At 44.9% G+C, this 26,965-nt stretch overlaps 1 protein-coding gene across 1 annotated transcript in view; it reads left to right on the plus strand.

The window, feature by feature from the left end:
- The window catches only part of IDUA (alpha-L-iduronidase), a 1,961,268-nt gene that overhangs the window by 1,617,118 nt on the left and 317,185 nt on the right, over nucleotides 1-26,965 (plus strand). The window contains exon 11 of the mRNA XM_078676355.1: nucleotides 26,404-26,529. Within this exon, the coding sequence (XP_078532481.1) occupies nucleotides 26,404-26,529 (126 nt within the window). The remainder of the gene's footprint in view (nucleotides 1-26,403; nucleotides 26,530-26,965) is intronic.

Raw genomic sequence — 26,965 nt, forward strand, 5'->3', positions numbered from 1 at the left:
CTTGTTCTGGCCTCGGTGTCCTGCTAGGGGAATATCATGAGCTAGTGTCAATAGGAAGCCCCTGAATGCCAAAGGTATGCCCAACCTCCTGGCTGCACCAGGCTTGGGGTCTCTACTCTCTGAATACAGGAGTCCATCATCCCAATAAATCTTAAGGGTGCCACTAGCATCCCCAGGAGCCTCAGCAGCAGCTTGCTGTCTGAGGGGTTCAAGAGAAGGGCAGCTCTGCTGCGCCTGACTCAGATATGCCCTGGAAGGCCCCCCTGTCCCTAAGAACTCAACCTGATCAGGCTCAAGCTCCTCTGGGACATTTCCTTCTTCAGGCTCACAATCATCTTCCTCAAAAGACTGATCATCACTCTGAGTCAGGGGGAAGGCACTGCCTTAACCCTACTGCTCCTTTTCTTGGTAGGCACCTGGTCCATTAGTCCAGAATCCAGGGCCTGTCCCGTGTTAGACTTGTTGACTTGTGACCTAGTCACCGCAAGGATATGTGCTGAGATTCCTAATATTTCTGGATGGGTCCTATACTCCACTTCAGGCCAGGCTGACGTTTCTAGGTCAATTCCAAGAAAGCATTCAACAGGGAGGTCTGCACTTATCACAACTTTCTTAAGGCCAGTTACCCCTCCCCAGGAGAAATTAACAACTGCCAGGGCATGTGTGATCCTGACATTGCTAGCATTGATCACTTGGTAAGTCTCTCCAAGTATGACTTGTCCAGGGTCCACAGAGTCTGGTGCCACCATTGTGTCACTTGCCCCTGTGTCCCTGTAGGCTTCTGCCTTTTTCTCATTAATCAAAGGTGTTTGTCTGTACTTGCCAAGGTTACTGGGACTCACAAAGGAGGTCATATCCATGCCTCCATCACAGACTAAAACAGCTTGAGTTGGAACTCTGACTAGGCCAGCGCCCATTTCAGATCCCAGGCTTAGCCCTACTACACCATTCTGCTGTAAACCCCCACTTGTAGCTGAACCTGGGGGAACAGTTGCCTTAGGGGCAATTGTGGCAGGAGCTGTCTCCTTTTTGGTACAGTCACTGGTCCAGTGACTATTCTGCTTACAGACTTTGCACCATGGTTTCTTTGGGCCTTCTTTCTTTTTGGAAGATTGTGAGTTGCCACCATTAGAAGCTTTTTGGGGACCTTGTGAAGACTTCTGGTCTATACCTTTCTCCCCACCCTTTTGATCTTGCTTCTTCTGGTTACCACCTTGGTTCTGTACCTTCTGCTTCACCCTGGTTCTGACCCATTTGTCTGCCTTCTTTCACAATTCTTGGGTAGAGGTCAGATCAGAGTCCACCAGGTGCTGAGGCAACACCTGGTTCTGACAGTTATTAAGAATCTGTTCTCTCTTGATCAGATTATACAATCCTGTATAGTCACACACTTTACTGCCCAACAACCAGCCCTCCAGAGCCTTAGTAGCACAATCTACAACGTCAACCCAGTCCTGAGTCTGACCTTCTGGGTGTCTCTGAACTGTATTCTATACTGCTCTGTGGTTAAGCCAACCCCATCTATTAGAGCACTCTTCAGGACCTTGTAATCATCAGCATCCTCTTCTCTTACAGTGAGGAGCTTATCTATACCTTTGTCTGCAAAGGAGAGCCACAATATTGCTGCTCACCGCTCCTGGGGTATCTTCTGTACTTTGCAGGGGCCCTCTCCAGTGCAGTGATCCATTTGTGGATGTCATCACCATTCTGATAGGGAGGGACAATCTTGTTAAACTTTCTATGGTCATACGACCTATCCCTGCCACTAGGGAAATTGCTGCCACCATCGGGCTCTAGCCGCATTCCTTTTCTCTCTCCTTCAAGAGCTAGGGTCTCCTTTTCTAAGGCTACTCTCTGTCTCCTTATCCTCAGCTGAGCTTCTTCCATTCTCACCTGAAGCTTCTCCTGGGAGGTATTGCTCCTATGGGCAGAGGCAGAAGACCCTACAGATGTACTAGAATGGTTAGATTCCTGGGAAGGAGATCTTTCCCTTCTGGTCACACCACCAACTCTACCTGGGGGGACAAAGATAGGTCCATTTTGGCTCTCCTCATCTCCAGGCAGAACTGGATTCTCCAGGTCTAGGTCATTGTCACCTTCCTGGTTTCCATCAGAGTCAGAGTCTGGATGAGGTAATTCATCAGTGTTCTCTTCCTCTGATGTACCCACCCTGTTGCCTAACTGTTCAGGATCTGATGCTCTCTTAAAGTCTTCACACAATAACACCTCTATAAGGTGTTGGGTATTGGGATTCTGTCCTGGCTTCAATTTTCTCATGGCACACAGAGCCCTTAACTCTTGGAAAGGGAATGTGTCATGCTTAGATGTCTGTACTTGACTGAACTCTGGGACAGACTCACTGGGTCTCCCTTTGAGGACATGACTAGTGAGGTGTGATGTACGCACCTACCTACACTATTGGTTTCCTACTAAACCTCTCTTGAGTAGTGGTGAAGGTGTTCTAGGCCCTTACCACACACAACTCTAAGTTACTACATTATAAGCTTGGATTATATGTACCTATGATACCTTTAGTGGTTTTTCAAATGATATTCTCAAGATTATCTAGTAAAACAATGCAAGCTGGAATCCCACACGCTGCACACCAATGTGAGAAGTTGGCCTGGCATATGATGTCCACTTTTCTAGTGGGCACTTTGTACCAGTCCAAACGACCCTTATTGATGGTAGGTTTAAGACAACCTTTATAGAAACCTATCCTAGTGGTAGCTGTGGAGAGCAGCCTTCAGGCTAAGTCTTTAAGAGATGTAAAGCAGATTGCTTTACCAGTCTGTACTCCCTTGAATAATCAAATGAAAGGAGATCCACACCAGGTATATATCAAATATATATGTATGTATTCTAAACACAACCCCTCTAGTCTCTTTATGAGGCTAGAAGTAAAAGTACAATACAAGAACTTAAATAGCACACAGTAAATTAGCACAGTAATGTTTTGCCCTAGGGACCTCACAAACCATAAATGTAAATGTACAGGAATTTATATAGCGCAAATCACCAAGCGGTTTCTAAGCGCTTGCTTAGGGAACCCGTCCTGGTATTCCCCTGTGAGATAACCCCGGCAGGGTATCCGCAAGGTGAAAGCCAGGCATCCCGCCGCGAGGGGCCGTTGTGGAGATTAAGCAAGCTATTGCCCAGAGTCGCAGAGTGTGAACCCGTGAATCGAGTAGGCACCGGAGCGAGAATTGTCAAGTCCATGGACATTTTCGGACTCAAGACCCCGGCGAGCCGGGAATTGAACCCTGGTCCCGGGCTGACCTCTGCTTCCAGGTCTGCCTCCTCTAACCAGTGAGCCACATATACTAAGAAAGTGGTATAAGTAATGCTCTAAGCATCGAGACAAGGCCTAGGGCCTGTAGAACCGCTGGGGCAACCAGGAACCACCCAAGGTAGGGACGCAGGAGACCCACGGGGGACGCGTGCAGTGTCTAAACACAGTGCGAATCACCATTGACTTCTATGGAGAAAGTTTAAGTTACAAAGTTAAAGATTAAGGACACTTAGGAGTGGACTACGGTAGAACCCCTTCAGTACTGGACACTTCGAGAGTCAAGACCCACAGGAGCACCGAAGTACTCGTGTTACCTCACCCAGGGTAGCTGGGTGCATAGGTGTCTTTTCGTGTCGGGTTTTGTTGTCGTTTCCAATTGCGCGCTGCAAAGAAGTGCTGCAGGCGACCAGGAGAAAAGTTTCTGGGTGGATCGGAGATCTGAAGAACCTGAAAGCAGATGGGACAGAGTCTGGGTCACTAGCCAGTGACTAGGATGGCGACAAGAGGATGCCAGCCGATGTCTGGTGCTTTCAAGTGATGCTGGTGAAGCTTGACTCGTCAGCCACGAGGTCCCGGAAGCGTCGACGACGACCAGGAGCTGGATTCGAGCTGTCCCACGAAGGATGTCGAGTGCTGCAGCGTCGGTATCCGGATTGGACCCAACAGGCCTTGGCAACAGCAACCCACGCAAGATGACAAGATTGGCTTCGGAGCAGACCAGCAAGGTCTGAGGGACTCACCCTTTGGAGGGGAGTTAGGGCAGGTCTGGAGCAACCAGGAAAGCCAAAGAAACAAAGGATTGTCCTTCGTGGGGGCCCACCAGTTGACGGAGTAGGGATTGCGAAGGCGCCTCGAGTGGAAATGCTGAAAGCTGGCCCATGGAACACTCGTGGAGTGTAGGCCCACAATCTTCAATGCAAAAGGTGCTCAGGGCTTAGACTACAAGTACCCAATGCACAGCTTCGGGAAAGCTCGGGAAGTCGATGCACTAGCAAATGTGCAGGATGTCCAGGAGTTCCGGTCCCACGTCTCTCGTGATAGCTACAGGTCTCCGCTTTGCTGGGGACTCGTGTCAGCCTCGGAGATGTCTGGAAGTCCGTGTCCTGTGTCTCAGATTCTTCAGGATCCGGCGGGAGCCTCGAAAATGCAGACTGGCAAGATGCTTCTTTGGTGCCTGTTTGAACAGGGGAGTCACTCCTTGACCCCAAGGGAGATTTCTTTCATCTTCCAGTCGATATAGAATATCGAAGGTCCAAGATTTCTGTATCAGAGTTTTGTCCAGGGTAATCTAAAGTCCTAGGAACTGGGTTCCTATACTTATACCAAGTTTAGGGGTTGGACTAACTCTAGGTTCCCACCTAGGGGAGGACCTGGGGTTGGGGTGGTTACACCCATTACCCTTTGTCCAGTTTCACTCCAGAGCTGGGGCTGAGTGCCCCAGCAACCGGTTTGAACTGTGAAATGCACGGGGACACCTTGTGTGCCCCAGGCACTGTCTGAAAAACATTGACTGAATGCAACCCACCCTGCCCCAATACACACTAAAGCCTGTCTGGGGAGGTGCTAGCACCACCCTGGACAGGAAACCTATTGTCCAGGCCTCCCCTGCCGGAGTTTCGTCCAGCCGCAGGAGATCAGACTCGTGTCTGTGGCAGCAGCATCCATTTTGTGATGCTGGGGCTCTTTAAACTATTACCGGGTAAGTAAGTGTGTACATGTCTTCTCCCTCTAGAAGGGTGGAATGCTACCCCCGCCGCCAGAACTGGTGGGGGGGTGTAGTATTCCAAAGTGTTTGACACCAAACACAACATGTTTTGATGAAGCCATTCCAAAATTAGCATTAACCGCGAGGATTATAATGCACTTGAGAGTATATGGTATGGCCATATCACATAACAGCTATAAGGAAGGGATTCCGAAAGCTGCAAAGGGGCTCAGCTCATGCTAGGGCACTCTCTCACACAAACGTAAGCACTCTGCCTTCAGGATTGATAAGGCCTGCCATAAGAGTGACTTATAGGTTTATATGTGTCTGTTTTAAAAGGTAGATATAGGTATACTATATCTAAGTAAGGGGTGCTTACACCACCTTACCCAGGCTGCAAGTGCAGACCTGTGGTGCCATTTTGGAAGGCTTCTCAGGGGTGGCATAATACATGCTTCAGCCCCTGGTAAGCGTCTGGGGTACCTATGCCCTTGGTACCTAAGGTACCATATACTAGGGACTCACAAGGGTAACCCAGTAACCAATCTGGAGTGTACCTAATGTACATGCAATCAATTTAGAGAGAGAACAGCTAGGCTGGGGTCTTGGTTAGCAGGGCCACAGCCAGACTAAAGTCGATAACCGGTGAAACACTGCAAAAAAGTAGGGGTAACCATAGTAAGCAGATCCTACTCTCCTACATATAGTACAATCCCTAGTCCTCTCTAAACTGGCCTATGGCAACGCCATCCTAACAGGGACACCAAAAGCTCACCTAGCCCCACTAATGTCAGTCCTTAACATGGCCGCTCAACTCATAACTGGTATGTAAGGATTCAAACACATCACACCAACCCTCAACTTCCTCAACTGACTTCCCATGGAAGGGAGATGTATTTAGAAACGGGCCTGCATCACACACAAAACCCTTCACTCACCTTCCCCCAACTACCTAAACAGCAAACTGGTAAACGCTGGAAAATCCAGAACTCTGAGCAGCTCCAACTCACTTCTTCTCATCCCTCCGAAAATGAAAATGAAAACTACTCTGTGCCGATCCTTCTCTGGTAACGTACCCATGATGTGGAGTGCACTCCCTAGAGACCTCAGATGCAACCCCTCCTTCTCCTGCTTCAAAAGAGAACTGAAACTACATCTCCTCAACAAATACTTTACCGACCATTGTCAACTAACCTAGACTTCAATATACTAGCTGACTCCCCTCTTACTTGACCATTAAGGATAGGTAGTTTCTTGAATGTGCTTTTCCCTCCCCTTCACTGTTTGCTTAATTATTATGTTTTACTTATATCTTTTTTACTTCCTTAGGTTCTGCTATTGTCATGCAATTCTTTTTTCTCTCCTTTGTGTATGTAAATCATTCTGATACCCACGGGTCAAGCTAGCGCTATATAAAACTTTTAAAATAAACAACCTAGTCTTAAGGAGATTATGTTGTGGAACATGGGAGAGTTACACAGGTGAAGTCTAGGTAAGAAGATGCAATTGTAGAGTAGAAGGTTGGGACCTGCTGATTGTCCTCCTTAAATCGACCATTCAGAGCACTCATATATAATTGTTTGAGTTCTTGGAGTAGATAGTTTGAACATCTCGTTGGTTTGCTAGAATATGCTGGGCCCTGGTTTGGTATCCCCTACACTGTGGTTAGGTCTTCCATTAGTTCATCTTCTAACGCAGTTCCAATGAAGTGAAGATTAAAATCGACTGCCAGGATAATGTGCTCTGCATCCGGCTCTTCTATAGTCCTTAGGGCGAACAGAGCGAACACAAGGAGATGATGGACGGAGCACTGAAACTTTTCAGACACTCACCCCCAGTCACAGATCTGGGTTGAATCCACCATCATTCTTTAGCTCACATCGCCACCTCAGTTCAGACCCAGCTATATGCCAATCAGTCTTGGCCATGTGCCTTATGAGAACAGTCTAGCCAGAACTGCCAAGCCAGGTCTTCCCTGAACCGGAATCAAGAAACCTTGAACGGGTTTCTGGGTAACACCCTTCATCAGCCAGGCTAGCTTGAATCCAGTGTCAAAGTGAGCAATCTGACCCACGTCTGGGCATACCCTGCCAACTTAGGGCGAACAAAGCGAACACAAGGAGATGATGAACGGAGCACTGAAACCTTTCAGACACTCACCCCCAGTCACAGATCTGAGTTGAATCCACCATCATTCTTCAGTTCACTTAGCCACCTCACTTCAGACCCAGCTATATGCAAATCAGTCATGAACCTGTGCCTTATGGGAACAGTCCAGCCCAAACTGCCAAACCAGGTCTTCCATGAACCAGAAACATGCAGCCTTGGACTGGTTTCTGGGTAACACCCTTTATCAGCCAGGCTAGCTTGAATCCAGTGGCAAAGTGAGCATGAGACCCACGTCTGGGCATACCCTGCCAACTTAGGGCGAACAAAGCGAACACAAGGAGATGATGAACGGAGCGCTGAAACTTTTCAGACACTCACCCCCAGTCACAGATCTGGGTTGAATCCACCATCATTCTTTAGCTCACTTCTTCACCTCATTTCGGACCCAGCTATATGCAAATCAGTCTTGACCCTGTGCCTTATGGGAACAGTCCAGCCCGAACTGCCAAGCCAGGTCTTCCCTGAACCGGAAACAAGCAGCCTGGGACCGGTTTCTGGGTAACACCCTTCATCAGACAGGCTAGCTTGAATCTGGTTGCAAAGTGAGCAAGGGACCCACGTCTGGGCATACCCTGTCAGCTTAGGGCGTACAAAGCGACACAAGGAGATGATGAACGGAGCACTGAATCTTTTCAGCCATTCACCCTCAGTCACAGACCTTGGTTGAATCCACCATCATTCTATAGCTCACTTTGCCACCTCAGTTCAGACCCAGCTACATGCAAATCAGTCTTGACCATGTGCCTTATGGGAATGTATGACATTGGTCTGCATTCTGTTCATCAATTGTTGTTTTAGCATATGTCACCCCGAGTGGGACGTGTATGTCCAGACGTGGGTCCTGTGCTCTCCATGCCACTGGAGTCAAGCTATCCTGGCTGATGAGGGGTCAAACCCCGTACCCGGTCCAAGGATGCTTGTTTACAGTCCAAGGAGAACCTGGCCGGGCAGTTCGGGCTGGACTATTCCCATAGGGCACAGGGTCAAGACTGATTTGCATATGGCTGGGTTCAAACTAGAATGGCATGGTGTGCAGAAAAACAATGGTTTTAGGCCCAGATCTCTGTATTGGGGTGAATGTATGACGTTGGTCTGCATTCTGTCCAGCAATTGTTGTTTTTGCTTCTATAATCCTTATTAGCTCCTCGACTAGCTCTTTTGCAGCTTTTAGCCCATGCTTAGGCTGCACGTAAGTATTGATTACTATGAATGACTGGTCTTCCTCGTTAAATTTGGGTGTTGTCATTACCGCCTGTATGTCACTTGGGGCTGCAATTTTGCCTCAACTGATACGATTGCTCCTATTGTGGTTATTGAGCCAAATATCATCAGACCCCCTGAGCGATGGCCAAAGTTAGATCCTTTTCTTGCTGAAATGGATTGTGACGTGTACCCCTGAAACTCAATCGCTTGATCCTCCCAGGTTTCTTGGAGTAATATCAAGTCAAACGTCTTTAAGTAGTTCAGTGCCTCGCGGTCCTCCTCCTTGTTCGCCAGGCCATTAATGTTTCAGATACATATACAGATTTCCCTTGACTCCACCGTGGCTGATGTAGGGCAGGGCATCCCTTGTCATTGGGTGCACTCTGCTGTTATAGTTCGCCCAGCTAAGGTCTGTTATCAATGGTCTTGCGCCTTTCGGCATAAAGCCCATGTTAAAGTTAGTGACCTTTGAGTGGTTGTAATAGGCTCCGGGAGAACTACTGCGAGCTCCCTTTAAGATTGATATGACAGCTTGTGGTGATCCATTGATATGCACATTTAGAAAGGCGTGGGGTGGGCTGGTTTTGTTTCAGGTTTTAGTCTTATTCCCCACTGTAAGAATGTATTGGCTTCCTTCATGATTATGTTGGCGATCTCATTTGTATTCCATACTGTCTTAGTTGCTTCTGGACACTATTGATTGTTTGTTGGTTGGAATTCAATTGAGAGCAGATATGCTGAGCTAAGTTTTTCCTAGGCTCACGATAAAGTAGTAGCCGCGGTATGTTCCCCCTATTCAATATGTCCGCTCTTCCCCTTGTTTTGTATTCAGGAAAGAATATGATGGTATCCATCTCCTTTGAGCCTTGGACCAGGGTTTCCTGATGAGAGATTGCTTCAGAATATGATGGCCTTGGTGGAGTGATGTTGTAGTGGGTCTTTCTGGCTCCTTGGTTGGCATTGCTAGCTCGTAGGGACTCTGCTTGTGCCTGATCTTTATTTGGCATGTTTCTGCCTTGTGCGTTCTCCCTTGGTGGCCTTTGTGGTGATTCATTAGGATTGTCCAACAGCTCACCTCTCTGTTCTGTTCTAGAGGATCGGTCTTCCAGAATAGGGGTTAAGGCACACCTGGTGGCCTTGGTTTCCACAGGTGTTCTCAAGGGCTGGTCCTCCTGTTCCTGCCCTTCCTTTTTTGTTTGCGACACTCTTCTATAGTCAAGCGATTTTCTTAACCAGAACTCTCTTGAATTGGAGCTAATAGTTTGAAACCTACTGGTAAGTGATGTGGACTAGCAGGCATGTTCCCCGTGGTTTGGTGTCCGATCCTCGTTATATCCATTCTGACAGTTCCTTCCTTCGGGCCTTTGATTGCCTCAATCGTTTCAGTGGAGTTGTGCAGTATAGTGTTTGTTTTTAGTTTTGATAAGAGGTTTCCTAACTTTAATGGCAGCGTGGATAGTTTATCAATAATTGGGGCACAGATGCAGTCAATATGTGAGATTTGAGGTGCTTATGCGGCTTCTTGCCCCCGCTTGATGAGTCAGTTGAGGTCCGCTAATTTACTTTCTATTCCAGAGGCGAAGTCTGCTGGTGTTTGAAGAACCGTAAGCTGCATGTCCAGTTTTTGTGATTGATATTAAAGTGCCATTGCTGTATGTTGTGTAGCGCTTAGTCAGGTTACCTGGAATGGTTGTGTAGACTGATCCTGTAGAGTAGTTATTTTCTACTCTGGACGTGCTAGTTGGTTCTGCGTTAGTCTGATTTAAGGTGGGCTTGAAGTTGTATGAAGCCACGAGCCCCTCCCATTCCTGTGATGCAAGGAAGGTCATGTCACTATCTGTTAAATGAGAGTCTTTGTGTGGCAAGGGTAGGGAGCAATCAACTAGGGCATTGTTTAGTGGTTGGCTGAGGACTGACAAAGTGTCGAATTGTATGTTCGTTGTCTTTAGTGGTGAGCTATTTTTTGGCTGTGGTGTAGTGATCCAAGCGTTTTGTCCAATCTGAGGATTCTGCTCTGGAAGGTGAGCTTGAGAGTCTCTAAGGTCTTTTATTCCCCCTTGTTTTGGAGTTTTAAAAGGTTGGTGCCCAGCTGGCTATTGTTTTCACAAGGAGGTGTTGTGTGTTCCTGGGAGTTTCTTGTTGGACTATTTGTTGGACTACTGGATAACCCCACAGCAAGTCCACCTTGGGCTCCGTCCTCTGGTGGATTGCTGGCCTGGCTTTTTGTTTTGTTATCTCTGTCTGTCTTGACCATGAATTTGTCCATTATAGCTGGCTGTGATCCAGACAAATTTGTTAGATTCTTTGAAGGGTTTTCTAATCTTCCTGGTTGTAGAGGAGTTTGTAGGCCCTTGATATCCTCATTTTTGGAGTAGATAGCTGTGCCAGGATCTTTCAGAAATGTACATTTTGTAAAGACTGTTGGCTGAAATGTACATGGGTTCTCCTGTGGGGCAACCCTCAATATTTATAAGCTCTCTTAATTTATCGCTTTTTGTTTCCATCTTCAGTTGGCTTGTAGGTTTGAGATTTTTTGTGGTTGCTGGACTACGGACACCGCTAGCTTCTTTGGCATTGGTTTTAGAGCAAGTGCTGATGTCTTTGCTGTCCTTATGTGAGGGGTCCCTTTTTGTGTTGCTTTTAGTGATACCCTCTCCTTTGTTTGTTTTTATACTTTGGCTTTGATGTTGTCTGCCGGGTTTACTTATTTCCATTTTCTCTAGCAGATCATTTAGCAATACTTTTAATCATTTACTTTTTGTGCTTAATGTGCTTGTACTTGTTAGTCTTAGTATTCTTGGTATGCTTGTTAATAGCTCAGGATAGGTATAGATTGAACGGTATAGGCTTCATGTGTGACCTTGGCATGCAGTGATCAGTCATTCAGATCCAAGTCATTCTTTTTTCAATGGGGTCACAGGTTTAATTGAATATAATCTGAACCAAATCTGGTGTGATGAGGTTTTCTCTTTTTGTTTTTCACAAATCTACTTTATCTCTTTATCTTGTTGTGTTCATATTTTTACCGCATGTCTTTTTCAATTTCATACCAAAATGTATTACCGTTGTATACGTGATACTGGTACTATGTGTCTGAAGCAAAATTGTCTGTCATTCAGTTGATACGTGTTCTGTTTGGAATCATGACTTGTCTGTATGAGACAATGCACATATGAGATAGGATGAGCCTGCTGAAGTTTGAGTATGCTCATTCCGGTCCTGTGCCATTCAGTCTTTCTTTATGGTCTTTTAATGTTTGTGATTTTATATTTGTCTATGTTGTGTTGTAGCCCTGAAGAAGTCCATCTTCGGACGAAACGCGTTGGCTGCCAAATGTAATGAACGATTTGCAATAAAAGAGGATTGAAATTGATTGAAGATCGTGACTGCTTTGGACTATTGATTTGACAAAATACAAATTGTCGCTTGGTACTCCTTTATGTGTTTATGTATTTATGCAAGTTCCTTTACACCTTGACAGTGGTGTGTATATGCGTGCACAATTTAGGAAAAATTTCCCGTTTGATTACAATTGGGGATATACAGGTTAGGAGCGGCAAGTCGAAAAGGTCTGCTGTCATTATTTGATAATTAAATTGTGTTACATACTGGATGCATATTGTCAAACAACATAGAACCTCATGACCATCTGATTGCTAGTAATATTGGCATACCTTTCATAAATGACAATATATCAGCCATTCTTCACTAGTATAAAGTTCATTACTCTGACCCCCTACTCATTGGCACTCTTTGAGTCGTCCCCAACTTCTCAGGCGCTGCGCTGTTATATATTGCGATTTTTACTTTTTCTAAATTGACCATATAAACTTTGATGGTTTAGCAATCCCAACATACAGTGGCAACATTCCACAGGCATTTCACAAGTTCATCTCCGTACTACAGCTCCACTCTAACAACTTTATTATGTTGGGTGTCTTTAAACCGCACACTGATGACCACACAAATATCCATGCTAACCTCCTGACAGAGTCCAGTAAGAGTCTAGTAAGAATGTTGACCTTGTTCCATACACAAAAGGACCCAGTTATAAGGAGGGCCATCACGTTGTGTTTAATATTTGCTTCTCACAACTAGTCTCCTGTTGCTCCATGATCACTCTTCCTTGAACCAACGAAATATCCAGATCATTTTTTCTCTTACTTTCCTTTCCCCAGAACAGCAACCTCATCAACCAACACCAAGGCAAAATGTGGTCTCATGTCTAGGCCAAGAAGTTAGCTTCCAAATAAAAATATGGGTACCTCTTATTGCTCCACATTTAACCTCTTTGTATCATCACTCCCTGTATCAGGGTTTTATCACTAAAGACTGCAAGCAAGTACTAATAGTTTCTTTGCTTAAAAAGCCATAATCGAATCCTAGCCACCTACAGACTGACCTCTGTTTTACCTGCATTGCCAAAAATTATTGGGTCTTATATCAATTACAGTTATACAGGCACTTAGAGACTCCTCAAAGTGTGGCTCTTCATCCTTCAGATTTTCACCATTATGGGGCACCAAGACAGTCTTGGTTACTTTCCCGAGGGGAATCACTAGGGTACCCTAACTGGGACTGTGACAATTCGATGCACTTTGAATACAGCATATGTTTTATTTATTTATCTTTTTTTATCCTTGCTGCTTTGTCACTGATGATGTGTAAACTTGTATGGCACGAATGCCTAAATAAAATTGTTAAATGGACTCAAGAAAGTAGACATTGTAAGTGTGAGATGTAGGAGGGGCGACTCTTGAGGACCATTCATCTGGCTTATAATCCACCATGTTTCCCTACAGGCTCCACATTCATGCTCTGGCAAATCTGTGAAATACTGAGATAACTCAGCGAGTTAATGCACAAGTTGTCAAGTATGTGTGTAACCTGAAGAGGACGCAGCCTTTCATCCTTTCACAGACCATAACATCAGTGCCTCTGAGCGCGAAGAGTTACATTTGTGATTAAAAGCACATGAATAACAGTTTAAGGATGGACGGGGACGAGAAGCAGGAATTAGCAGTTTAGTTTGAGCACAATTTAATTTTAGCTCATCAGCGTCCTTTCCTCTGAGAAGACCTGCCAGCGGTGAAGCATCGATCACTTCTACTGGTGACACGAAGATAAATCTGGGAGTCAGTCACAGACGCTGTGATTGACTGCATGTGATCCATAAATGGCTTGAAATCAGTGCTACACATTGGCAAGACCTAAAAATGAAGTCCCCTCGAGGAGCCTTTAGTGATAAGGTGAGTTGAAGGCGAGGGGGGCTCAAAAAGTAGACTGATGGTGTGAGATGTAGGTGGTCCGACCCTCGAAGACCACTCACCAGCTTGAAAATCCAACATGTTTCTCTACAGCCACTTATGCCTGCAGTGGCGGTCGAGGGGAAGGGTTTGGCGCAGGGTACAAGTCCTATAACAAGTCTGCGGACCCCGTGACACGTGCGGAAGTGTAGTCACCATCAGAGAAACTGTTCTAGTCAATGGCGGGCAAATCTATTGTATACCTTGGGTTCTCTGCAACACCAACGAGAGGGAGCAGGCTATTCAGTCAATATGAAATGAACGTACAACTCAAATCTTACAATGTGGCGTGCTGCCTGACCTTCGCATGGTAGTTACTAAAGACGTGCCACTAGCGAGGCCAGTGATGAAATTGATCAGAAAAGAAGATGCACATAAACATACAGGGATTGAGGGGTAGCGAAGCGAAGCGTTGCTACAGTCCTTGCAGTACAACGTCATGTGTTCAACGTGAGTTTCACGTTGTGCTTATCCCATCAAGGACCGGTGGTGGCACACGCAATTGTTTAAAAAAAAGTACAGAAAGCTAATAATGAACCTACTGTGTCACACCGCTGGTAAGAGATCCAATCCCTCTAGGCGTGGCTAAAAGGATACAGGGTGGCAACAATGAGGGATTGACATGCCTTCGGTGCAATCATTGTACTGCCTTTGGCATAATTGGTGACGCCGAACGACTCGCACGAATCAAAGATGAAGGCGGAGATGGACATGGCTTCAGAATCCGTATTGCTTCCAAGAAGCCTTTGCATGGCAGAGCAGCGCATGCGCTGCTATCGCCAGGCCGAGACCTAAAAACAAGCTCCTGTTACAACACTAAAGAAGGACTATCCTTCTTTCACACAGGATGAATGAGAAGAGAGTAAGAGCCAATCACAGACGCAGGAGGGTGGAGAAAAGGAGATGCTCTGAGACAAGAATTCGCTTGGAGGAGGAGGGAGGAGAGAACCAAGCAGCAAGGAAGATGCTGAGGAAGAGAAGACCGATAGAGAACCACGGGAGACTCCAGTAGAGGACAGAGAGACCTGTCTGCCTGAGTCGAGAGGAGAAGACGCCGAACTGGACGGGAGTCCGGACGAGTAGTGCAGGGAGTGGTGGTCAGCCAAAGAGGACGTGCGGGAGCTGCTGCAACTCAGGAGAGACTTGGGAGGGGGTGGGTGGAAGCGGAGAGTCAGGGGAAGTTGGGAGGGAGGTTATAGACTAACGTATTTTCGCTACCTTACCGTTTCTTTGTTGTTTTTTCTTCTTCTTTTCTTTAGCCTTTCTTGCATTGGAAAAAAGGGAAGGAGGGGGGCATGTATAGAAAACAAATCGATCCCACTACAGGCACAATATAGATATTTACTGAAGTATGGTGGTATGATTTTTTGGGATTCTACGAAGGGATTGAGGTATTTGTTCCAGCACAAAGGAACAAGAGATATGGAAAAGAACCCTGACACTTCTTGGGCTTTTCTAGAAAACCAAGAAGTACACCAGGGACAGGGAATATCCCATAGGAAACCCCTACTCCCAGGGAAACTTCATCACTCGAATGTGGTTTTTTGGGGCACTTTTACTCATTTGGTGTGTTTGACACAATTATTTTTCTTCTTCCACCCTGGTGTGGTGAAGGTGTCTGTCCTACCCTTTGTGGGGAGCCATACATACTTACCGTCTCTTTTCGCCTCCCCTTATCCTCTGGCCTCCCAGGGGCCCCCTCTGGAGAAGGTAGAAGACTTAGAAGAAATGACAGAAAAACAGGAGAACATTACAGAAGATAAGCTGCTAACACTATCACCCTGATTTGAATTGTGAATAAACGCATGTCACAATAACACCTATGCGGCCTCCTCGGTTCTCCCCCCCCCCATCCCTCCCACGTGTCCTAAATGACATTCATAAGCAAAACACGATGAAGTCCTAATCCTCCTCAGTCTCTTACCTGATTTTAACTCAGTGTTCTCCTCCATGTTGATATCTAGTTTAGCAAAAGATGGGTTGGGGGCCGTGTCCTAGATTGGATTTCTGCCTTTCTATCAGACCATACTGCATTTCTGTCCAAATTATGTTCTATTCATTACCCAGTCCTTCAGGGCTCTACTCTCACACCTTCACTTTCCAACCACTATGTGGCCCACCTTGCATCCCTCATCCTTTCTTTGGGTTCGACCTTCCTAAGGTATGCCTATTACATGCAACTTAGTCTGTGATTGGATGGAGACAATCTGTCCATCCAGTCTCAGTTTAAGACCTACTTGACAGCCATAGCTTTTTGGATGACTTCTAACTCTCTGCTTTAACTCATCTGAAACTGAGATCCAGGTTTTCACCTACCAGACACTCTTTTGGGGCCATCTTCTTCTGGGCAATAGCTCCACCGTCGCTGCTGTCTCCCTCCCGCCGCCGCTAACCACCGCGGCCGCTGTACGGAGGGGGACCACAAATCCCATCATCCTTTGCGGCGGAACCGGAAGCCGCAGATCGAGATCCCGCGCCTGGAGGCGCTTAAAGGCCAGCTGACCCCCCGGCAGAGCGGGCGAGGTTTTCACCTACCAGACACTCTTTTGGGGCCATCTTCTTCTGGGCAATAGCTCCACCGTCGCTGCTGTCTCCCTCCCGCCGCCGCTAACCACCGCGGCCGCTGTACGGAGGGGGACCACAAATCCCATCATCCTTTGCGGAGAAACCGGAAGCCGCAGAACGAGATCCCGCGCCTGGAGGCGCTTAAAGGCCAGCTGACACCCCGCCTCGCGGGGCTAAGCCCGGGCAAAGGGCGGGCCCTCTGTGGCCCTCAGAGGCCTGAGGAGTCTGGGCTGGGCATCACCCCCTGGCCGATCCGCCGCCCAATCAAAAGGTATTTACACACTTGACCAAAATAAGCATACTGTAAATCGTACCTATGGAGCCCAAGTCAAATGTTAAGATCATGGTCAAAAAAACGCCCATCCATACACGTTCTGTCACAAGGAATACTGCCCTTGTAAAAACTCCGCTACCAACTCTAACTGCAATTGACCGCATGCTACAACAGACAATTGTGGTGGTAGCCAATGCCATTGAAAATACTGAGAGACGATTATCCTTACCACCTAGTGCTTGTTTCATCCAGCAGACATTACAACCCGAAGATCACAATGTAAATAACATAAATGTGACATCACTATCAAATGACTCTATACTAATGCAATCTTACACGGGTCTTCCTGGGGCCGAGCCAACCCGTGTGGAAGATCATCCCATAGTTCCTGCAGTGTTTCAAGACAGGGAAAGTCGGTTGTCCCTAACCCCAAATTTACAGATTAATGTTACACCGGCTGGGGCACCGGGGCTCAGTAACGTGCCTGAGACCAGCGCAGTTCTGATTTCCTGCGACACTGAAGATCCTATCCCTATAACTGACTCACCTAATAATAGTTGTGTAGATAGTACGTCTAATCATGGCTCTGCCCACCGTAGATCTAGACGCATACGCAACAGAAAACTATTGGCCCCAAGTAGGGTGCGTATGAAACAAAGGGGCAGGAGAAAGAAGGCAACTTCACCATTATTAGAGCAGGCTAACGGAGGAGAGCCTCCACCACCACAGTCAAGCCCAAACTTGGGACCAGGAGACAATTTTAACGCAACCATACTCAATGGGGAGTCTCTAATGTGTCACATTGTGGATGCTATGAAGCTTCTTATTGCTCCCCTAACTGATAAACTTGAGCAGATCTGCAAAAAAGTGGAAAATCTGGAGAAATTAGGTCTAGCCAAGTTAGACATCCTTGAACATCTGGGTTCACAAGTCACTCCAAGTCCCTTGCACGCACCTCCTACGAATAAGGACAATAAGACTGTTACTAACACAACTAACACGCAGGTTCCTCCCGCCAGAAATGTGGCCCCCAAGCCAGCTACCGGCAAGCCCAGTAACTTACACACCTATATTCCAGGTAACATCACAAGTGGGCCCCCCGGGGTTAGAGGTAGAGAGGCAACGGGTCATACCCTAGCAAACGGGAATCCACCAGTATGCAGCTACTACAATAACATCATTCCTGCAGTGATTAATCTCCCGCCAGAAAGTAGACCTTATGTGGCAATTCTCGCTAATGTCCCGAAACTTAAACCCTCTCAATTCGAAAATAACGAAACACTCAAAAATAAAATCTTGTATTGGCTTGTCCACAACTGTGGATTCCCCCTAAGAGGGGCAAGTCAAATCCTCTCAACCCAAAGGGTAGGGTGGGTGGGTCCCAGTAAAAAGGAAATAAGTGGGGACTGTGTAATCATAAATTATAAGTCCACTGAATGGGCAAGGGATTCCATCTTGAATGCGCCGACCCCATCAGATAATGATTACAACACTACCTTGTTCCCACTGGACTATTTTTACAGGAATCAGGTGGGATTTAAAATTCCTATGCAGAATTTTAAACACCCCAGAGCAATACACATGCCTCATCCACCTGTACAGCAGGCATCAGTGCAATCAGCTGGGCACCCTATGATTCCTTATGACCCAAACAACCAATATGTACTACAGCAACCACTGAACTTATTCAGAACACCAAACCCTAATTATTTTAATAACCCTAATGTCTCCGGGTTAGGAACTAGCGTCTATGGCCAATATTCAGTCCCAACATCTAACAGATTTCAGATATTTAATTCCCTAGATGAAAATGACTGACTAGGGGATACTCACGTTGCTAAGTCATCTGTAACTGAGGAACCTAGGTTGATGGCCGCTAATACAGTTGAGGAATTTCCAACAGATACCGCTGTAGCAAACTCTAATGATCCAACCTTGATAGATGCAATTATATGTACTGGTGAAAATCAACTGGAGAACCTGATAACATCTTCAGTTATAATAGCTACTGATCCACCACATGAGGTTTATGGAATATAGCTGGGATAGCCTCTAAGGTAAACACCCCCGTTTGGGATGACTTTATTAAACAGGGTTACGACATAATTTGTCTGCAAGAAACCTGGGACAGGGAGGATGTACATGTTGAGGGATATACTTCCTTTAGTGTGCAGGCTGTGGCATCCCAGGCTGGTAGAGCCAAGGGTGGATTAGTGACTTTGATATCCACCGCATTGACCGAGTTTAGTGTTAGCAATTATGTAGTACTAGGAGACCACGCTTCTGTTCTGCGCATGGTCCATAGTAGTTGTAGAGATCTAATAGTAGTAAACTTCTACAATAATATTGCGGGGCACAAACGGGGAATGATCATTTCTGATATAGAGCAGGCCATTGACGTGACCTTATCAAGTACATCCAAACCAGCCGCAATCCTATGGGTAGGAGACTTCAACATCAAAACATGTAATCACGCACTCAAGGGGGCCTGTGGCCATAGGGAGGAGTACTCGGGAAGGGAAACAAGTGTATATAACCACTTCCCACACAATAATTATGGCGGTGCTCTAAATAACCAACTTGCTAAATATGACCTGGACCTCCTAGAATGTAACAAGAATATTAACAATGTCAGGAGTCCGACATTTCATGGGAGAAACAGCCAATCATTCATTGATCACATTATGATATCTTGCTCCGTAGTTTATATCAATGTCTGGGTAATTGAACAAACTGTCAGTGACCATAATAGTGTAACCGTTGAATTATTGGGCTGGGGAACCAAAAGGAATACCTATGGCCAACCAATCCAGGACATTGTGGCAGAAAGACCTAATGGTATGAGGGTGAAATGGATAAAAGTTGACCCCACTCAATTTGTAGCCAACGTGATCACAAATTGTTGCAGAGATGTAGAGTACTGCTTGTCCTCTAATCCATGCCCACGAATCTTGTTATCCAACTTCCTAAACATAACAAAAACGATTGAGAAATCCTTGACACACAAAGCCCGGAAATTAAGGAAGGTCAAGGCGGTGTGGTTTGATGACCATTGTGCCCAGTCATTAAAAAGGCTGAAAACTTCACTTGATGCTACACCAAGAGACGCTAGCAAGATCAGGGAAGAGCGCCACAACTATAAAACTGCACTCTCCACCAGGAAGAAGGAACTGCAGGACGAGGCATGGGCAAAATTAGATTTGGCTGCAGATACCAAAGATCACAAACTTTTTTGGGACACTGTAAATAGTTCGTTCCTGAAGAACGATAACATTCCTGAATTAACTTCGCATGTCAGTTGCCGGGCTTGGATAGCACACTTTACAGGGATTTTTAACTCTGATTTTACTTTTGGTTTTACTTCTGATTTTAATTCCAATGTTTTAACTGACACATCAAACTGTTTTAAATGGGAGAAAATATTGTTTTCCGTGACTTTAAGCGAGGTGATCGAGGCAATCGAGAAGAGTAAGGGGGGAAAGCCCCGGGACCGGATGGGGTCCCTGTGGACTTTTACAAATTTGAGATTACCCTATGGGCCCCCATTTTGACCCTGTTACTTTAATGCTGCAATTGAAGATAAGTTACCGATTTCATGGGGACAATCAATTATAGTGCCACTTTTTAAAAAGGGCTCCAGGGCAGAAGCACAAAATTATCGCCCAATTTCACTCTTGGACTCGTCGTTAAAAATTCTGAGTCGTGTACTCTTGACGAGACTAGAGTCCTGGGTAGAAGACAATAACATCCTTTCACCTATCCAGTACGGGTTCCGAAGGGGTCTAGGAACTATGGAGCAGTGCGTGAACCTGGAACTTATTATCGGCAAGTACACGAAAGCCAAGGAAGGGAATTTGTTTATGTGCTTCGCTGATTTAAGTTCCGCATTTGACCTGGTGGAACACGCACTGCTCTGGCCAACACTACTTGCCATGGGCGCACCACCCGAAATCATCCACCTTCTGGCTAGAATGTATAGTAGTCTCTCAAGTAAGGTTAGATTCGGAACAGATGGTGAATGTACTCCTTTTTTAAAATTGGCAGAGGGATTCGACAAGGGTGCGTGCTAGCCCCTCTTTTATTCTCCCTTTTTATCAATCATGTTGACCAATTTTTACGAGAATCTAATGCCGATGCCCCTATTATTAATGGAAAGCAAATACCAGTCCTTTTATACGCGGACGACGCGGTTCTGATTTCCAGAACCGCGAACGGGCTGCAAAAGTTAATTGAGAAGTTCCATATTTTTATTCAGGGCAGAAAGCTTAAAATCAACAAGGGTAAGACAATGACTATGACCTGTGGAAAGAAAATGAAGAAAAATAAGAATTTTTTTTTAGATGGGGATAAACTCGAAGCTGTACAATATTTCTGTTATTTAGGTATTACCTTTTCAGGAGATGGGAGATGGGTAAATGAACAATCTTGTGTTGACCTGAAAATGATCAGAAATGTAAATTGCATTTTCAGATTTGCCTCAAAACTGGGGGGCCGTAGAATCCGAGAGATGATCTCCATCTATAATTCAAGGTGTATGTCCTCTGCTCTGTATGGAGCTGGGATATGGGGATATAATCCTCAGATTGCCCTGTCCATCCAGCGGGAGGAAAACAAGTACCTAAAACGACTATTATGCCTCCCCGCTTCTGCTTCAACTGAGATTATTCACAGAGAGTTAGGCCTAAATTACGTTACAGATTTGATTGCATTGCGTCCCCTGTCCCTATGGCGATCCATATGGGCTAAGGAAGAAACCAGGTTTACCCAGGAAGTAATTATGGATTGTATTAAACTGGATCATCACTCGAAAATCCCCTGGCTTAAACACATTTAATTTTGGTATAAGACCCTCTTTGGTCAGGACATTTTTAAAGATATATTAACAGAATCAGTTTTAACAAAGCGTGACCTCAAATCCATCTATCAGGACCATGTAAAAGGGACCAGAATGAAGGAGTATGCAATGCAAAGTACGTTTAAATTATACATGGAATACAATCTTAGCACAGGTCTATCTCCTTATCTCACATTTGTCAGTATTAATTCCCATCGCTTTGTTCTAGCTCGCCTGAGGCTGGGAATAGTTCACCATTTAGTGGCTTTCCCCACAGTAAAAAAACCTGCGATATGTCTGTGTCCATGCGATGGGAAATCCAAACAGAGCACCTGCCACTTTTTACTTTTTTGCAACTTTTATACTGGTTTTAGAAAGTTTTATCTGAAGCAATTATTCTTAAATTATAACATGTACAATACAAGAGCCGCAATGCAATTGATGTTTGACTTGGCTTCCCCGGATGTGTGTTATCGTGTGGCCACTTATATCTTAAAATGTATGTGGCAAAGGAAATCAATCATAATATGACTTCTTTTCCCCCCGAATACTCCCCTGGCTGCTACACTTTATGTCACGAATGTGTCCTATTCTGCCTATGATTCATTGTTCGAGTTACATTGTTTATATATGTATTTATTTGCAATGCACTTTATACTGCACATTTGCACCTGCCGAAAGTATTTTATGGCAATGCTTGTCTCTCGGTATTTTGCATTTTGCACTGGCGTTTTGCACATACCTTTATCGTAAACAAATTGCTGCTAAAATGTTTAAAGTGATCAAACAGCCGTTGCACTTTATTCTTAATCCTGCATATTTGCACATGTTAATAGCACTTTATGTATATGATAAATCTCTAGAATTTTGTACTTTACATTAGCGTTTTTTGCACTAACTCTTCCTATAATAATTGCTGCTAAAACGTATATAGTGACCAATTTAATTTTGTATTCAAGTGAGACACACCTTGTATTATAATTGAACTAAAACGAAACTAGTGTATGGATATCGATGTAATTTTAACTGTTTCATTATCTTTAAATTACATAAATGTGAATTTGAAACCGTATTTATGTATGTTGCTACATGGTTGTACTTGTACAAACCGAATAAAGCATTTTGAAACTATTCCAACTCATCTGAAACTGAGATCCAGTCTTTTTCAGTTCTTCTATAAAGCAATCCAACTGGTCATAGGAGCAAGGATCAACACCGCTTCCTTTCTTAATTTTTGACAACAGCTTCACGTTTCAGTCATACGTCTCCAAACTTGTCTGTAGTTGCTTTTTCTCCTTAACGTTCCTAAAAAGATTCTACTTTTTCTCCAATGTAATGTTCAAGACAGTAGTCAAGGCCCATATTGTAGCCTGGTGAGGACTACTACAATTCTTTTTTTCTTGACTTGCCTAATTATCTCCAACATAGTCGTCAAATTATTCAGAACTCACCTGCATGTCTCATTTATGCATCAGAAACCATGGTCATATTTCTCCTCACTTACAAACTTTTCATTGGCTGCCAATAGGAACATGCAGTCTCTTCAAGCCTCTGTGCTTTGTAATTGAGCATGTAATAAAACGTGTCCCATATATGTTCAGAAGATGTTCATACACTACTATCTTTTGCAACACCAGCTGCTCATCTTCTGACAAACTCGAATGCGTTCCCTGAATGAAATGATCCAAAATAAGTGGCCAGTCCTTCAGCGGTCTTACTGCAAAAGCTTAGCATGACCTTACATTTTCTCTTTGCACCTTTTAATCTCATAAAACCACTGCAAAGAGCTTAAAACTTGACTATTCATACTTAAAAGTGTTCCTTCCCTCATTTTTCTGGTATTAGCCTCGTCTCCCCACAAAGTTGTTCAACATCAGAACACCCTATTGGGTAACAGCACACTCTAGCAATGTTCTAATAATCGATCTAAATTACATGCATGCTATTGACACCCAGCTGATCCCTATTAAGCTTCCTAAGACCTCAGCTTCATCAATCAGATGGATCATACAAACAAGTGGCAGATGTCACATGGTAGATGTCATTTAACTTCTTGAATCCTAATCCATGTAAGACTGAGATTTTCATTACCAGGAATACCCCTGATAAATGGAATCCAGCAGTCTGGCTGGAAATCATGGTTCCCCCTGCTAGATTCTCTTGTCATCTTGATGCAGATCTATCCTTGCTGGCACACGTCGCAAAGGTGTCCAGCACCTGCTTGTAGCAGATTAAACTGCTAAAATAATCTACCTTTTGTTGATTCTGAACATCATATTGTAGAAGTCTCCTTATTTCTCCTCCCTTTATGTTTTGCATGGGTTTGCCGTTAAATATAGTGGACCCCAGGGATTGTATCTTTCAAATATGTGTTTTGTAGTAACTTTCCTGGGAACTATAGGCCCATAAGCCTAATAGATTCGAGTCAGAAACTGGCGGGGAAAGCTATCTTGGGGAGAATTTTAGAATGGGTGGATGACAATCACGTCTTGTCCGACATGCAAGCCGGTTTTCGGTCAGGTACCGGAACTATAGAACAAGTGTTTAGGCTTATGGTATTGTACTGGAAGGTGGTGGAGCTAGGCAAAGGCAGTCTTTACCTGGCCTTTATAGATCTGAAGACTGCCTTTGACCTGGTCCCGAGGGAGGAACTCTGGAGGGTGTTGCACGGTTTAGGGATGCCCCCGTACATACTCAACCTGCTCATCAAATTGCATAATGCCACCTTTGCCCAGGTGAGATGGGGCCTAAATGGGGAATTGACCGATAAGATCAGGGTCGAGAGGGGAGTGCGGCAGGGCTGTGTGTTGGCTCCCACCCTATTTTCCCTTTATATTAACGGGGTGGTAGAGCACCTGCTCGGCGAACCAGCAGACGCCCCCACTCTGGGAGGCGTAAAAATTCCAACACTACTGTTCGCGGACGACACCCTCCTCATTTCAAAGACGCCCCAAGGTCTCCAGAAACTCTTGAATTGCTTCCAGCACTTTTGTACCACCAGAGGCCTTGTTATTAACGTGGACAAGACTAAGTACTTAGTCATGCACCCCCCCCGCAAACTAGGCCGTCCCCCTGTCCTGAACTCAACCCCCCTTGAAAGAGTGGCAGAATTTGATTACTTGGGAATCCGTCTAAGTGACTCAATGAACTGGACCGCTCATATCAATAAAATGATAATCGGCCACAAAAGGGTGGGAGGGGCCCTCCTTAAGGAGTACAGCAGTTCTACCAAACATTGTGTTGCCCCACTGATTGACATCTACAAAGCACGAGCTGTCTCCGCGTCACTCTACGGAGCCGAACTGTGGGGACAAGGTAAACTGGACTCCTTGAGCAAGGCCGAGAATAAATTTATCAAAGATCTCCTTGCCATCCCGTCGAGCACTCCAACAGTTCCGGTACTAATGGATGTAGGCTGCAAAGCAATTGGGGATCAGGCACGACTTCGCCCTCTCCTGCTGTGGGCCCGCCTGTGGAGGGTTCCGGATCTAAAACCTTACGCTGACGGGTTAGCAGAGGTGATGCGCTCCACTGGTTGGCGGAAGATCAAATGGCTCAGGGAAACCAATCAACTTCTAAGGGAATTAGGCCTGGAATCCTGTTGGCTTACCCGTTCAGCCCCCCCAAAGGACTCCCTAAAAAAACTGTATTGGGATTGGGTCTCTGCGAAGCGCACTAGTAACCAGCAGCACTGCAAAGCCACTGCAGCTTTTCTGCTTATTAAAGATGTTGTTGCGCTAGAGCCCTACATGGACCTAATCACCATCGCCATGGACCGGTCCTTGTATATCAAATTCCGATTAGGAACTTTACCCCTCGCCGACCTTTGCTCCAGGTGGAACAAGTCAGTGCCCGTATCACGTCATTGTGCTCTATGCTCTGACAAACCAGAGACTGTGCCACATTTTCTTTTTGAATGTCCGGACTATGGGCGCCCCAGATCACGATGGCTTAAACCAATTTGCAGAGAACTGGGCACACGCCAGCACACGGTGGCCATCCGGATACTTTTAACCAATACAGCCCCTAACATTGTTTGCGCTGTCTCCAAATTTTTAAAATGGGCTTGGTTGATTCGACTTAAAAGACTGGCCGTATCAATTTAATGCTGTTTTAGATAATTTATTCTACTTAATTGTGTTCTTATTTCTTTTATATCTAAATGTACAGTCTCTTTTTTCGACATGCTGTTTTATTTTCTGTAATGCTTTTATGATATATGCATATCGAAATAAAGCAATCAACCAACCAAGTAACTTTAATAGGATTGTACCAACTCCTTCTAATGGAACTTTCAGCTGAATGTTCTGTGCAATGTTATGCTTTGTTTAAGGGTCTATATAGAGCCACAGTTTGAGCTTACCTTCACCTGTTTGCATCCAGATGGCTAGCGAGTGGTTTCCTTGTCTTTATCATGCAGTAAAGCAGTCTTCTCTGTGACCTATAGCATTGCCTCCTAGAAGGAACACAAATATTGACTGTAGTCATAGCGGCTGAACTAATACGATCAATTTAGTGTCTCAGACATGATGAGAGGCTGCAAGTGGGTCTGAATGTGGCAGCGAAATTCATTAAGGGTCAAGGGAAAAGTTATCTTGTCACACCAATTTATTAGTTATTTGCATTAAATAAAATTAGAGCGCTCTTTCTATGACCAAAGCAAAGGTCAGCCTTCCATTGGAGGTGCTCTTCACCTCCTTTTTCTCAGGAAACTAAAGACCCTGTTTTTTAATTGATAATATGGCCCTGGCAGCTCTTATTGGTTTGTGTTTCACTATTCTATATGTTTATAGACTTGTTTTGTTGTTTATATAGAAAAAGAAACTATGGTGAAAGTTGTGCTGTTCAAAAAATAAAAAGCATAACAGTGCGGAAAGTAAGGTATTGTAAAGACCAAAGCCAGTGTACATAAAGCAATTGGCTGGAAATATACATCTCTGGGGAGCAAAAATGTACAAATTAAAGTAACAGTTGTTTAATATGGAAATATTCCAGAGTTCTGTTGTGCCCCATATCGGATTCTTTGTATATTGATAGTGTCACTTATTTATTTAGAATCCAGTGGTACAAAAAGCAAAGCCATTTCCTGAAGAAGGCAACCTAATCATGAAGCTTGAGCTTCCCATACCATCATTGTTACTAATTCATCTTTGTGCACTGCCGCACTTCCCTCCAAATCAGGTAATACATTTTTTTTATTGTCAACTTCTGTCTGCATGTGTTTGTTGTGAATTGCACCGTGCCTACAGTCATATAACTTTGATTTGTTCTTCCTGTGAATGAAAGAACACAGGAACAGAGAGTGCATGAGCTTGCATGTATACCTTAATTTTTTTATTTTATTTTTTGTGAAAAATGCTAGGATTTTTTTTTTTTAAATCGTGTTACCTCTTTCGGAGCTACATGAGTCTCTGATCCTTTCACTAAAGCCTCTGATGGTCCTGAGACATATTCATGTCTCCTATCAGAAAGATGTCCGTGCCGGGTCCTGTTCCTCAGCCTCCAAGATTTCATTACACAGTATCAGTGCCCATTCCCAAGTTCTACGCTCCAGCTTTTCTTCCTGTAGAACATCATGGGGAACATACTCCTCAGAGGCATAAAAGGAAAAGGTCTA

The sequence above is a fragment of the Lissotriton helveticus genome, chromosome 2_1, assembly GCF_964261635.1.
Source record: "Lissotriton helveticus chromosome 2_1, aLisHel1.1, whole genome shotgun sequence".
Lineage (NCBI taxonomy): Eukaryota > Metazoa > Chordata > Amphibia > Caudata > Salamandridae > Lissotriton > Lissotriton helveticus.